Source organism: Varanus komodoensis, unplaced genomic scaffold, assembly GCF_004798865.1.
Source record: "Varanus komodoensis strain SLA01 unplaced genomic scaffold, ASM479886v1 scaffold1, whole genome shotgun sequence".
Lineage (NCBI taxonomy): Eukaryota > Metazoa > Chordata > Lepidosauria > Squamata > Varanidae > Varanus > Varanus komodoensis.
The window spans coordinates 79,650,959-79,665,357 of record NW_025335268.1 but is presented as its reverse complement, the minus strand read 5'-3'; the positions used below and the strand labels follow the sequence as shown (position 1 = coordinate 79,665,357).

The 14,399-nt window shown below is 36.4% G+C and overlaps 1 protein-coding gene across 3 annotated transcripts in view; it reads left to right on the top strand.

The window, feature by feature from the left end:
• WWC3 (WWC family member 3) overlaps positions 1 to 14,399 on the top strand; it is a 67,978-nt gene that overhangs the window by 43,355 nt on the left and 10,224 nt on the right. For 2 of the 3 annotated variants that reach the window (XM_044432369.1, XM_044432349.1), the window contains exons 13-18: positions 6,248 to 6,368; positions 8,570 to 8,644; positions 9,286 to 9,372; positions 10,415 to 10,607; positions 11,332 to 11,499; positions 13,825 to 13,976. In XM_044432369.1, the coding sequence (XP_044288304.1) occupies positions 6,248 to 6,368; positions 8,570 to 8,644; positions 9,286 to 9,372; positions 10,415 to 10,607; positions 11,332 to 11,499; positions 13,825 to 13,976 (796 nt within the window). The remainder of the gene's footprint in view (positions 1 to 6,247; positions 6,369 to 8,569; positions 8,645 to 9,285; positions 9,373 to 10,414; positions 10,608 to 11,331; positions 11,500 to 13,824; positions 13,977 to 14,399) is intronic. The other variant, XM_044432359.1, reaches the window with a different exon arrangement.

The following is a 14,399-nucleotide window of genomic DNA, read 5'->3' as shown; positions in this document are numbered from 1 at the left end:
CACACTTCCAAATTATTGAGACCACTACTGCTGTTACTATAGGAAGTACAAGTATTACTACTTTTATCATTGCTGCATCCTTCATTTCTTGCTGCTCTCCGTTCATCCTTTTTACCTTTTTTTCTGTGAACTGTACAAATTCTATTTTCCAGGACTGCTTTCTAGCCAGTTTTTGCTTTCTCTTTTAAAATTAAAATGATATATTTTTTCTGTCTGAAACACTTAATGTGTGAGTACCCTTTGGACATGTGCATAGTGGCCAGTGCTTACTAGTAAATTACAATTCATCAAGACCAAAACATTCTTTGCCTAAACTCAAATGAGCCAGTGTGGTGTAGTGGTTAAGAGCATGGGACTGGGACTCAGACAACCTGGGTACTAATCCCCGCTCAGCCATGGAGCCAACTGGGTGACTTTGGGCCAGTCACAGACTCTCAGCCCAACCTACCTCACAGGGTGATTGTTCTGGGGATAAGATGGAGGAGGAGAAGTAAGCTGCCTTGAGCCCTTTGTAGGAAAAAGGCAGAATATAAATCCAAAAATAAATAAGAAATGAATAAATAAAATGCAGTTGCAGTCATTATTATATGTGCACCGTAGGCTTCTTAATTCCAGGTTGATGAAAATGTTTTTACCTACTTTCTTTACTTTTTATTCTCTGGCACAAGTATATTTTTCATTTTATTCTTCTGCCCCTGCTTTCTGCTTAATAGAGAGCATTTAATAGATAATGGATAATCTACAGGGGACTCTTACTATGTTGTATGTTTAAAACCATTACATGGAAAGTAACTATTTTCTATCAGTTTTAAGGTTAAGCATCCAAATTTGAATCAGCTGTGGACAGAATGTAGGATACACTACACTGCTAGATCTCTGGGTTATTTGCAATAGATCATCAAGGATTTCTAACTCCTAATTGTTTAATGACAACAACAAAAATACTTTCCCTGCCCTTCTAAATTATCTGCTCAGATGGTAGAAAGAGTGGGTCAAAAAGAAGAATTTGATTTTTGTGTGATGGTCCTAAGAGCTCAATTTGGTAGAGAAAATAAATTACTAGGTTGAATATGTGGCCAGAAGCATCCATATTCCTTAATTCAGAGAAATGATTTCATGAGTGGCTCCCACATGATGGAGGTAACCTATAAATTACTGTAACATGCGAATTAGGGCTGATTACACATACTTTCCTCGCTGTATCAGCACCCCTCTCAGTGTGATGTGTGTTTTCTGTCTGGAATATCTTTCATTAGTCCCTGCCCACAAGGTGATTTAGAAATTATATTTTTCTTTGATTAACTCCCATGTGACTGGGTTAATAGATAAAGGTTAGGATAATAAATGAAAGGTGGCTTTGCTTTGCTTATTTTAAAACTTGGTACCCAGTGTTTTAAATGGCTGCCACTGTCAGGATCAGGGCCTGAAAACTCTGCAAGTGCTTGCAGAACCGGGAGTGCCTTTGTGGGCACTTGAAAGGAACACCTGTGGAGCAATTATGCAGTGCAGCTGGAGACTCTGAAGACTAGCATCAAAGGCTTCCCTCCACTGCTGCTGCTTTCTATAACAACACAAGTTGTCCTGGTGCTTTGGCCCCTGAATCACTATGTTTTGCTCCTGTTTGTTCCTGCCTTGTTCCCACCTGTGCCCTTCCTGCTGTTTTTGTCCACCTTTAAGTAGACCCTGCCTTGCTCCAGCCTGCTGCAACCCTCACATCAACATCTCTCTGGTAAACTGACTTTGGAACTGTGCTCTCGCTCTCAAAAAAATTGCCCTTACATAAAATTAATAACAATTTATAATGCTCAAAGTTTATTTGAGCATTCTATATAAACTCATTGATTAACTTTTGTGTTAGCCATGTTGGATAAATTAATATTATGATCCCGGACTGTAGGTGAAAGGAGGATGATACTAAGAAGGAGCAGTTTGTCTAAGGCTACCTAGTGAGTCCATGGCAGAATCCAGTTTTGAATCTGGATCAGTATGGATTGTACCCTGTCTTAGCATTACTTGTGGTACATTTGCAGAAATGAATGGGACTTAAGTTAGACTAACACTGGATTCAGCCCAGTATCTTAAGCCACTATACTACATAAGCTCTGTGTTGAAGTACATATGCTAAGTATTAACTAAGGTGTGCTCTCTAAGTAAACCTATCAATAAACTTCCTCCAGAGGAGGCAGACTGTATAGATATGGGCAAAAGAAGTCTAAATCGTATAGAAGCCTCTTTACATTAATACATCACCATGCAAAAAGGCATCGATAGGGTTTATTATGTGAGCATGATTTGTACTACAAGTACAGTTTATGATAGTGACCTTAAAGGAGACACATTGCAAAGTAGGGCATGGGGATTTTAATCATAACAGGTTGTAAAACTTGCACGGTAGTTGCCCTTTGCTTTTCCAATTTAAAATTAAGAGATGCATTGAGATTTTTTTCTAACTATTTTTATTTAAATTATAAAATAAAAATATAGAAATATTTTAACAAGCAATCATGTGAGTGTAAAGCACCAATCTTTGGGTATGTTCAGTGGGGAATAAAGTCCACTTAAGGAACTTTAACAGTTTCAACAATCTGAGAAACCATGGATTGTTTTAGTGCCACCATGCATGTATGCTGCTGTATCCTGCCTTCTTACCCATTTCAGCCTTTTGAAACAGCCCAGGATTTTCCTGTTCTCATCATATGTGAACACTTAGGTTGTTCAGGATTAAACAACTCAAAGAGTTTTTATCAACAAAAATAAAGGGTTTTGGAAAGTGGAAGCAGGTGAACAGGAAGGAACTAGAAGTCTCATTTGTAGTTTGTCTACCATGGGTTATTCCATCTTCCAAACTGGGTCATTACAGAGATAGTGCTGTATGTCTTGAATAAATCAGTGAGGCTTAAAGACCTGTTTATTTCCATAGAATTTTGGTTTCATAAGCATCCATGGTTTCCTATTTTTACCCTGGATGCTTGAAAATCAGCTAATAAACATTGCTCATTGTCACTGGATATAGATAGTCACAGTTTTTAGATTGTTCTTCTTGACTAATTGATTTAATTGTTTACTTAAATTATTCTTGTATTTTGTTTCTCATCTGGCACAACAGAAAAAATTGCTGTAAGTGAATCTAGATTTTTATTTTGGTCGTTGTGGATCTTTTTTTCCCCCTGCCCATAAAGCCTATTGTATATGTGTTTCTTTTGAATTTTGTTCTGTATTTTGTGCATGTTGGAAGATAGAATATGAACTTTATTGGTTTCATTCAGAATCTTCATATGTGAACCATTATAGCCCTTTCCAGTCAACCAGTGGTGTAGTGGTAAATATTAGTGTGCATAACTCATCATGACAGCCTGTGTAATTGGAATGGGGGACATATAATTGTCTAGGCATTGCACAGCTGCAATTCCTGTCATCACTCATTACTTCCAATAATTCAATCCATTTATTTAGTTTTAAATATGTATCAATATATGGCATAATACCAAACTTCTGTTGAAAAAAAAATCTGGATTCCATCTTCCTTGCACTTCTGCTTCCATACACCACTGTGTTAACATAATCTTTTTTCAGTATTTGTTGTTGACCATCTTATGTTTCTACTCTGAAGCTTCAGTGGCTGTCCTAAACATGCTGATAAGCTGTGAATAAGAATTAGAAGGCTATCACTGTCAATATAGATATATTAAGGGGCTAGTATTTAAGAAGATTTTTAAGATTAAAAAAATAATAAAATCCTGAAAACAGAAAAAAGTTCATAGTTCACAGCATTTTCATACTGCTTAGTAAATGTTTCTATAATAAAAGTAATCAGAGTGGTGTATATTGATGATACCATTGGTGTACATCAACTGATGTCTCAGTTCAGGCTTCATGATAATTCAATTAAATTACACTATAGGACATGTCAAAACTGCCTATGGTACATTTATAGCAACACTGCAGATCACTATAAATGATCTCTTAGTGAGAGATCTATATAGTGATCTGTCAAAAATTAATGTCAATTCATTTATTGGATATGTACATTTTCTAGCAAGGAAAGACAACCTGGGGGGTTGACTTTTTATTTTAGTTAAAATGCAATTTTGCAGGTTTTTTGTTTGCTTAATACACGATTCTTCAGTATCACTATATTCCTACTAATTTTGCATGATTTATAGCTAGCATCCAGTATAATTTATAATGATGTTCAACTATTGGTCTGCATGCATCAAGTAAAATAATAAGCTGCAAAATAAATAACATGTATGCATTTAGTAACATTTTTGTCTTGGCATCTTGTTTATCTTCCGCAACATATCCTCCCTTACAATTTCTAAGAGATTAAGTAACATGTCTTATGAAAGTCTTGTGAAAGAAATCTGTTAGCCTGCTTGCTTTTTGTGGCCATAACCTTTGTCCTAATCAGGCCATCATAATTTAATTAAAAAGCTCTATAGTTTAGCAATTCTGTTAGTACTTGAGAAAAGTAACACCGGGACATCGATTTCCTCTGTATTTTAGTGTCATCATGATTGAGACATTTATTCTGCTCCCTGATGAGGAGGAAGTGGATGTAACATTGTGTTTTCCAAGGCTGTTTACCTGCGAAATATTCAAAATAACTTATTTTCCGGATTTGTTGATCATAGTGCTAAGCCAAGTCAGAGTAGGACCCGGTTTGCATGTAGTGTGGTTTGTTGTCTGGGTTTGCACATCAAACATCCAAATTCTGATTGGGCCAAATGAAAGTTGTTTACAGAAAATGGAAGTAGCACTAGTTTCCCCAAACTGTGGGAAACTGATGTCCCTAATGTTACTTTTCTCAAGTACTGACAATATTGGTAAACTGTAGAGTTTTTTCATCACATGACATGCCACCATTACATGTGTGCTGACCCTAAGGGGATGTTCACTAAAATGGTCAGGATTTATGTTGTTGGTAACTAACTTAAGTTCTATTCATTTCAGTGAGTCTTATGAATCAGACTTATGTTGGATTTTATCCTAAGATTGATTTTTCTGTCTTCTAAAAACTACTGTACAAATAAGAACCTTTTTATGTTGGTTTTTATATTTTTTAATGATGTATGTTTTTAGTCTTTTAACTGTTTTAATGTTTTTATTATGTAAGTCACCAAGGCCATTTTGGCCATTATAGGAGGCTTATAAATACGTGAATAGATAGATAGATAGATAGATAGATAGATAGATAGATAGATAGAGAAGTACTATTAGGCCTTGAAAGTGTCATGTGTCAGGGTATAAATATTATATAAACAGTAAAAGTAGGAGATAAGGGAATTGATTCATAGGGACACATGAGCCCTGCCACATGATCAAAGGCTTATCTAATCTATCATACTGTTCTAATATAATGGCCAATCAAATCCCTATAGGAAATTGACAAGCAGGTCATGAATGCTATTTTTTTGGTTCATTAGTGTTTCCTTCTTGATTTCTTGAATCTGACATTTCACTTGCATGTGTTTTAAATGGATTTTGTTTGGAATATTGAAGAACAGTCAGTATACTCTGTAATTATATTAATAAAGCTACAATTCTGTGCATAGTTACTTGGGTATAAACTTGTTTGAAGTCAGTGGAGGTAAGTAAGCACAAGATACACAGTATATTATTTTTCTCCCATATACCAACTAGTTGTATGGGCCAGTGACTTAGTTATTTGTTTACTTGAATACCCATAATCTAGTAATTTTATTTAGGATTAATATGTCTGAGACCCATAAACATTATATGTGCCTATACCTGTGAGAGACTGGGAAATTTATTAGAGTTGAGTTAAAATCACTGAGACAAGTTAATTGTGATTTAATTTGATTCCCTTTGATTTTAGTGAACGCTAAATTTAACTAATTTAATCTGAATCCAATCCACTGTTTATAAGAGCTGTACACTGTAGTTTTCTTGTGGCATAATGATTTGTATTCAAGGTGCATATTCATTGGCTTTAACAATTATTTTTTTCCTATATCTTCATCTTTCAAAAACAAAAGAAAACCAAAGTAGTAGCATGTCATGAAAGAAACAAATAGCCCAATCTAGGCCAAAATAAGGATGTGCTCAACTCTTCATTGAAATGGGCCTATATTATTGTGAAATTACAGTATCTAAAAGCTGGATATAATCACAGCAGGTTTAATCATAAAATGTATTGACTACTTAGCTTGAATTTTCTTTTTTCATGTTAATAAATGTGAATACCTTCAGTTGACATTGTCTTTGCTGTTTTCCCACATTGCAGCGGTGACCCTACGGGAAGACAGTGTTAGAAGGTCAGAAAGAAGAGCCAGGCGAGTCTCAGCATGTCTGTCCAATTATTCACTGGCTAGTGACAGTGGCGTGTTTGAAGCTTTAAGCAAAAGGTCAGGTTGTATAAATGTGTTGTAAATTGGAACTGTACTTAACATCCTGCACTTAAAAGCAACACAAATATTTGGTAAAGTTTTATTTATTTAAATACTGAATATTGCAAATTGCTAATAGTTCAAAATGTTCTAACAGGGTAGATTTTTTTTACTCTGTGTCACTTTGGCTGCTGGCTGACTATAGTATTTTTGTGCTATTGTTTTTCTTAACTTGCTTAATAACTGCTTTATGTCTTGCACACTCATTTAACTTTCTCTTCTAATTGAGATAGCGATTGAAATCTGTTGTGTGAATAATTTTTAAATTTGGTTTTAGAAAGCAATAAATTTGGTTTTAGAAAGCAATAAAAGATGATAAAATATATCTTTAAAAATGATAGAATCCTTCAGGAGTCTCCAGATGAGGATTTATGACACCATAACCCTGCCTCATTCCTGTAATTTTACAAGGGATCTTGTGGGCCATTGTCTATTCTTCAATGTTTTCCCAGTATTTCCTCCATTTTTTTCTCTTACTATAGACAATACCTTATGATAGAATAGGGCCCCCATGCCTTCAGAATGGAACTGCTGGAAGTCTTTTTCTTTGGAAGCACCCATTGTTTGTGAGAATAGCAACTGCAAATTAAAAGGTCTCCCTTTAGAAAAGGGGGTAAAACCACTTAAAAGTTGGATCCAAAATTAGTGAGTGGGATAAATTCACTCCTAGTGCTATTTGTTGTCCAAAGCATAAAATTTTGCACAATAAAATATCTGGAGCCTGACTTATAGGAATGCAAAGATCTCATATCTGCACATGGAGTGGATGTAGTTTCCCATTTAAAAGCAAGTCATAGTAGTTAGAATACTCACTATTACTACACAAGGCTTGTTTAGTACTAGGAAACTGGACATCTATAGTGGCTTGCAAGCTGCTTGTGCCAGTGCTTTACAACAGAGAACAGCATGTTCCCAGTCTTTGTGGTTGGCTTTGCATATGGGTCCAATAATGGCAAGTGTTTCTGAAAAGGGAATTAAATGTCTGAACTTAAATTCATGTTTTAATCCACTGCACCCTTATGCCAAGTTTGAAATCTTCTGTGAATGGAAAAGAATTTCTCAAATAAGAAGGCACCTTTGTATCCAAGCCAATATTGCATCTGCAAGCTGTGCGGCCAAATTGAAATCTGTTTCTGGCTGCTTGCTTTCAGGCTGATGAACTGTACCACTACTAGTTTATTAATGACTTTCACATTTTGGAGAGGAATGAACCCTAGTTAGTATTAATAACGGTTAAAATAACTACTAACCAGAGGGAAAAAGCAAACACAGAGCTCCACTTTTGAAAGGAACACAGAACTGCACTTTTGAAGCTGCCCCTCTCTTTCTTCATGGGATTTTGTTTTTCTGCTGTAGTTGATCCCAGTCTGTTCAGGAAAGTTTTATCCAGGAAACAGTAAGGAAGAGAACAGAAAAGTCCCCTTACCTGAACTGTTTACTATTCTTAAGATCCAAGCCATTAGTTCCAACATTTTGTTTGTCGTAATAAAGAACTGTGTAAAACACATATAGTGGCAATCATTTCATTGCTATTAACAGCATGCAACATTTGATTTTTCTAAATTTGTAAGAGTCTGAGCATATTAGATAGAGTGGGATATGCATTGTATGCAGAAGCTCCAAGCTTCAGGCCTTATCTCCAGCTAAAAGAATTTGGGGATAGAAGAGCTCTTTGCAATCAGGGAAGATGATACTGGACTACATAGAGCCGCCATCTCCAACTTGGTGGCTTCTCAATGTGTTGCATATCAACTCTCAGCATTCCTAGCCTGTGTGGCCATGTGTTGCATTCCAACTCATCTGGAGAGGAGGAATGACATAGACTAGTCTAAGGAAACTTCCTATGATTTTACTGAAAGTTTTTTAAATGACCTATTCGCAATAGATACAGGACTGGTTTGCATGAAACAACAACCCAGACTATAGGTTGCATGTGGGCTATCATTGTATTGTGGGTTGTTGTTGGATTGTGAGTTGTCATTACATTGTAAACATTGCACTGTGGTTTAACTGGAAATTGATAATTGTGAACAACCCAGATGGAGTCCAAGACTAAACAGCAAATCATGGCTTTTCTTCCTGGATTGGTCATATAATTTGTGATGCCGAAGCACTCCTCTAATGCTGGCTTTTAATCATTTCTTTTCTTTATTTCATAGGAATGAGGATGTTGATGAATTGCTGTACAGTGATGCGTTCAGTAGTGATGAGCCAAAAATGCAAGTTGGATTTCTGTGAGTATTCCTTGCTTCATGGAACAATATTTATTGCTCTGGTAAATGTTGATGGGTGCCAACATGCAAAATATACTTAATGGTTAAGGGATGTTCACATTTAGGACTATTGATAAGTAGTGAGGGTGAATTGGGAGGCCTCTATTTTGGTTAGTTTATACATATTTCACAAAAGAAGGAATATGATGGTGTGGAGAAAATAATCACATGCGGAAAAGTTATGTTCTAGTGATTCTTTGTTAAATAACCAATTTATTGTGGTTGTGATGCATTTACTGCTTTAATTATACCAGGTTTCGGGTTGGAGGGTGCCAGAAGGGGCTATTAGTAGTTTTTGCCTTTCTGTGTTCATTCATTGTGTGTATATTGTGATAGCCTCACTTCATCATTATGATAGCTTATAGCTTCGTGTTTGTCAGTTAAATAAATGGGTGTAAAAATGTGCGTATAAAAGTAGGCAAACTTCATTGGATCTTGACAGCCTTGGGTCTATCACTGACAGCACTTCAGGAATCCATTGGTCGGATTGAAAATTCTAATGTGATTCAAGCACTATGATCCTGATTGTCAAATGTGCTCCAATTCTTTAGCTTCTGTGTCCCAGGATGGTTTGACAATTAACTGGACAACTTTTTTTTCAGGCATGACTGTGGGAGCGAGTGTCTCTTGGTCCATGTGTTGCAACTGAAGAATTTTACTGGCATTGCTATGAAAGAAGGTTGCAAAATGTAAGCTGAAATACCTGAATAATCTGATACAATGGTGCTTATTCCTCCAAAAGTCAATGCAGAATGCATTACTTGGCTTTGTGGTTTTTTGATACATAGTGATTAATTAACACTAACACTAACATGTTATAAAATTGAGCACTTTAAGAAAAAATAATGGGGTGTACATATATGTGTGGGTATGTGTAATATATGTTCCAATGTGAGGCACATAAGGCATTTCACAGTATATCCAAAAACCAAAGCATGGAAGAATACAGCTCAGTAAAAATACACAAACTCAAAAATGAAACCTATGGATAGACAATATAATCAACTGACAACAAGAACCTTTTATGTTTAAGCAATGTAACATTATAGTTTTTTTTAAAAAAATCTGCTTCATAAAAGATATTCTATGGGTAAAAAGGTGAAATAAAATAATACAATACAAAAGCACAGATAGCACAGGGATGAACATAAAGTACAAAAATGTCTAAAGCTCTACAAACTTCAAATGACTGAAATGAGAATACTGACTATTGCAGACAGAGACCCAAAGATAATGATAGATTGGTGAATATTGCTGGACATTTTCATACAGTTGCAATTTTGTCCTTTTGTATGCTTAAAAAGTTGGAGAAATAGTTTGTTTTTAATACTCCTAAAAGTCATTCTCAGACTGTCATTCATATTTATTAATTAGGATTTATTTGTACTTGTATGCTGTTCAGTATAACAAAATCTGCAAGCAGTTTACATCTCCCATTACCAGCTATTAAAATTACTATTAAAATACTCAGTATACAATTAGAACTACAACAAAGGTAACCAACAAACAATAAAACCAACTTTACCAAACTGGAAAACAATCAAATGGCGCATCCTTTACAAGTCAGGGAAAGTTTGCATGAACTGGAGGTATTTGAAACTCAGATTTTCTGCCTCTTGAACAGCACGTGCAGGCTAACATAACATTTGTATAAGTTTTGCCCCATTTTACTTAGCAACTTAAAATTATATCTATTTTTCCAACAAATACTTTCCTTTTTGTTATTTTCAGACATGTGAGAATATATTTACCATCTCTGGAGTCGGGCACATCAACCACTTATTGTTCTAGAGCTTTGGATTTCCAGACTCCCTTAATATTTAATGAAGTCTTCCAGATCCCTATACATTCAAGTAGCATGAAGCTAAAATCATTGCAGCTTTATATCTGTTCAGTTGGCCAACATCAGCAAGAAGAACTGTTGGTAAGGGGACCTTTTTGTAAAGATCTTTCTGCTATGCATTTCTTTTAAATTACACATGAAGTAATTTCCTGTTTTTTTCACAGTCCTGTTTTCAAGGGTTGCTGAAATTTAGTGCAAGTGCCAGTATAATTCCTGTTTTGTAGACAATACATCTGACGATGCTGTGACTCAGTTTAAAGTTATACGATGAGATGATCATTTACAATGTTGAGCAAGTTAAACAAAATTTAGTGTTAGTCATACAATTGGTTAATCTAAATATACATTTTTTGCCATTACCTTGTAGGCTCAGTTCTGTGGTTAGAATACAACCAAGTCCTCATTTTCAAGATACAGTTGATGTACCATGGCTTAGAAATGCAAATTGATGATGGTGGTCATTGTTTATTTAATTTCTATACTGTCCTATAGCCAGAGCTCTCAAGGTGGTTTACAGCTGTCCATAAAACAATAAAGCACAGATTGTTTCCCTTCATCATAACGCTGAATATTGAAAGTTCATTCTTATCTCCATGGTGCAACAACTGCTGTTAGATGAACATCTGGGGGATGGTGGAGGATAGGAGAGCCTAGAGGAATGTTGTCCATGGGGTCGCGATGGGTTGGGCACGATTTCACGAATAACATAACGTAATATAACATTCTGTGATAAGGAGTAGCTTGGGAAATAAGACATGTTTTATCTAATACTATATTTGTATATTTTGTTTCAACACCTTCACAGGGCATTGCACAGATTAACCTAGCTGACTATGAAAGTTCTAGCGAAATGCAGCTTCATTGGTTCCCTATCCAGATCTTCACTGGTTCAGATCACGAAGAGACAAAAGACAAAGCCAAGTGTGAAAACAGTGTTTCTCAGTTTTTTGAAAACAAAAGTACAGTGAAAATGGTATGGTCCTTTATGTCCCCTATTAATGTTTCTCATGTATATGGTGCAAAACGTGTTATTCTGTTAGTTGATAAGAGGTATGGTTTAGGAAAATATTTTATAGCATGATATGACCAATAAAACAGGGCCAAAGATACTTGCACTGGTGAGAGCTCCTTTTCATCAGTTGAACTATAAAATTGCAGTCTACCTGTAGATGAAACAGAGTGGCTGGAGTGCTTGGCTGAGATCTTGAAGGAGAAGGATTGGAATCAGCACTGAGTATTAATATTTTCTTCACTCCCTGCAGATTTATGAAGCCTGCTAAGGAGCTAAGAATATGGAGCTAAGTAGGGAGATGTGGGGACACTCTTATCAGTGTATAACAGTAGAGGGAGATATGGCACTGAAAAAAGGACCAGTCAGGTGAGAGGAATATGCCCCCAGACAGGTGGTGTTCAGCCCTTCTTGCAACTGAAAGTTTGGTGGCTACCCTGTCAGCCTGACCTCAGGTCTCTGGGTACTGCTTCAGAATGCCAGATCAGTGCAGAACAAAGACTCCCTCCTTCATGATCTAGTATTGGATGAGGCAGTCAATCTGTCAAATGCAACGAAGACCTGGGTAGGCAAACAGGAAGGAATCAGTCTGTCTCAGTTGCTCTCACTGGCATACTCGTTCCAGCATCAGGACAGACTTAACAGTCATGGAGGTAGGAGCATGTCACCATGGTCTGTTCTTCCTCTGTGTATAGGCTCTCAGCTCATCTGACTACTGCTCTGGAATTTTAGCATTTTGCAGCAGTGAGAAATTAGAGTGCACTGCCCAGTTTGCTACTCAGTAGATCCTTATCTTAGCTGAGTGATGCAGTTGTAGTGTGACACCAAGGTTCTTCAGGCCGCTGGTTTTAGGGAACGTTAACATTCATGTTGAGGCTATGTTGGCTGGGCAGCTTAGGTTTTTATGTCTCCATGACAACCTTGGGACTGTCCCAACATGTTATTACTCTAACACATGTAGCAGGGCACACTTTAGACTTGATGTTGGCCAGGTATGGGGCTGGTGACCTAAATGAATGTGTGACTTTGATTCAGTTCCTTTGTCAGAGATCATTTGTAACTGAGGCTTAGAGTGATGGTGGCATTTTTTAAGGGTGGGGACCCTACGATTATACATCAGAAGCTGACAGATCCACATAGTTTCCAGAGGGCTCTAAGAAGATATATGGCTGATATGGTGGAGTTCTGAAATTAAGACATGACTTGGGTGGTTGACATGATCGTTCTTGAAAACTCTTTCTACAGCAAAAGTCATGTGACTCTAGTATACTCTGCAGCTGAACGCAGTGAAGCAAAATGGCACAGCTTGAGTCCAGATGGAGAAAAACCTCTAGTGGATACATTTGAGTTCTACTTTGTGGGCTATAATTAGGGATGCATAGGGGTGTGCCTGTCTGGACAGAGATAACCAGGCTTCAGTAATATAGACTAACTTGGTAATTTCCAAGTTAGACTATTGCAATGCACTCTATGTGGTGCTGTCCTTGAAGAATGTTCATAAGCGGCAGATTTTGCAAAACATCCAGCCAGATTAATAACTGGGACTAGAAGAGCCAGAGATCAGTTTTGGTCCACCTGCACTGTGTGCTTCAAAACCTACCTCAGGGTCATTACTATAAAATCCTGCCTGGCGTAGGGGTGCAATGCTTGGCAAAGTGGCAACAAAAAAGAGGTCCTTCTTTTGGTATGTCAACTCAATTCTCCTTTTGGTGCCAGGTTAATAACTCCCAGGCATTTAATGATGCATGATGAGACATATCAACTGTCTTAACTGATCAATTTTTATGAAATGGTTTCAATTGTTCATACTGTGTTAAATTTTGTATAATGTATTTTATGCTGTATTTTACTGTATTAGAATTTTATTATTATATTTGTATTTTATGTTTATTATTATACCTGATTTATGAATTGCTGGGAACTACACAGAAAGCTTCAGTTATTGGTTGTTGAGATGAAGCACTATGAGTGAATGGAGTGCAACCAAATCTGTATGTGCTTGCACAGAGTGTTCTTTATCATCTCTGTAGAGTCTTTTGAAATGTTTTAGTCATTCCAATTCTCACTATTTAAGCTGTAATTTAACTTACTGTGAGTTTTTTGGGAAAGGGCAGAAGAACAAAGAAAGCCATTTCAAATGCAACAAAAATGCTACCTTTTGTTCAGAGAAACTCCCAACCAATCATCAGTTTGTACTTCTGTATTTCTTTTTCTACTGTTCAAAGGTTTTAACCTTCATTCTTCTTTTAAAGAAAATGAGTGACATTTTATTTGAATTTTCTGTTCTAGGATGCTGTGACTGCCCTTTTAGCTAGGACAACAGCTCAGCTGAAAGCAGTGGAGAGAGAGCTAGCAGAAGAGAGAGTGAAACTGGAGTACACAGAAGAAGAAATTCTAGAGATGGAGCAAAAAGAAGATCAGCTGGAAGCTGTATCAGAGAGGTAATTTTAAAAAGCCGGCAAGACAGAACCGTGACTATTCATATTGCTATCAGTGTTCACATGATTGTGTGGACTGTGAATAAATAGTGTCAAATCTTACAGACTACATATCTGAAATAAGACTAAATGTAAATACTGTATGTAGGCACGAGTCCAGGTTTGACTACTCGAAATCTGACATTAGTACAAAAGTAAGAAATTCATAAATTTTCTAGGACCACTAGTACTAGTAAAAATAAAACTGTTCATAGACTTACCCTGATAATCTGTTAAGCTGTGCCTAAATCTCTGCTCTCTTGTTATGTGAGATTTTGCTCTTGTTTACCCTATAATATCCCATATTTATTTCTTTGAAGATAGGATTTACTAATTTATAATAGAGAGAAGAGTACTTATGCAGTGTTCATGAGAGCCATCTGGTTT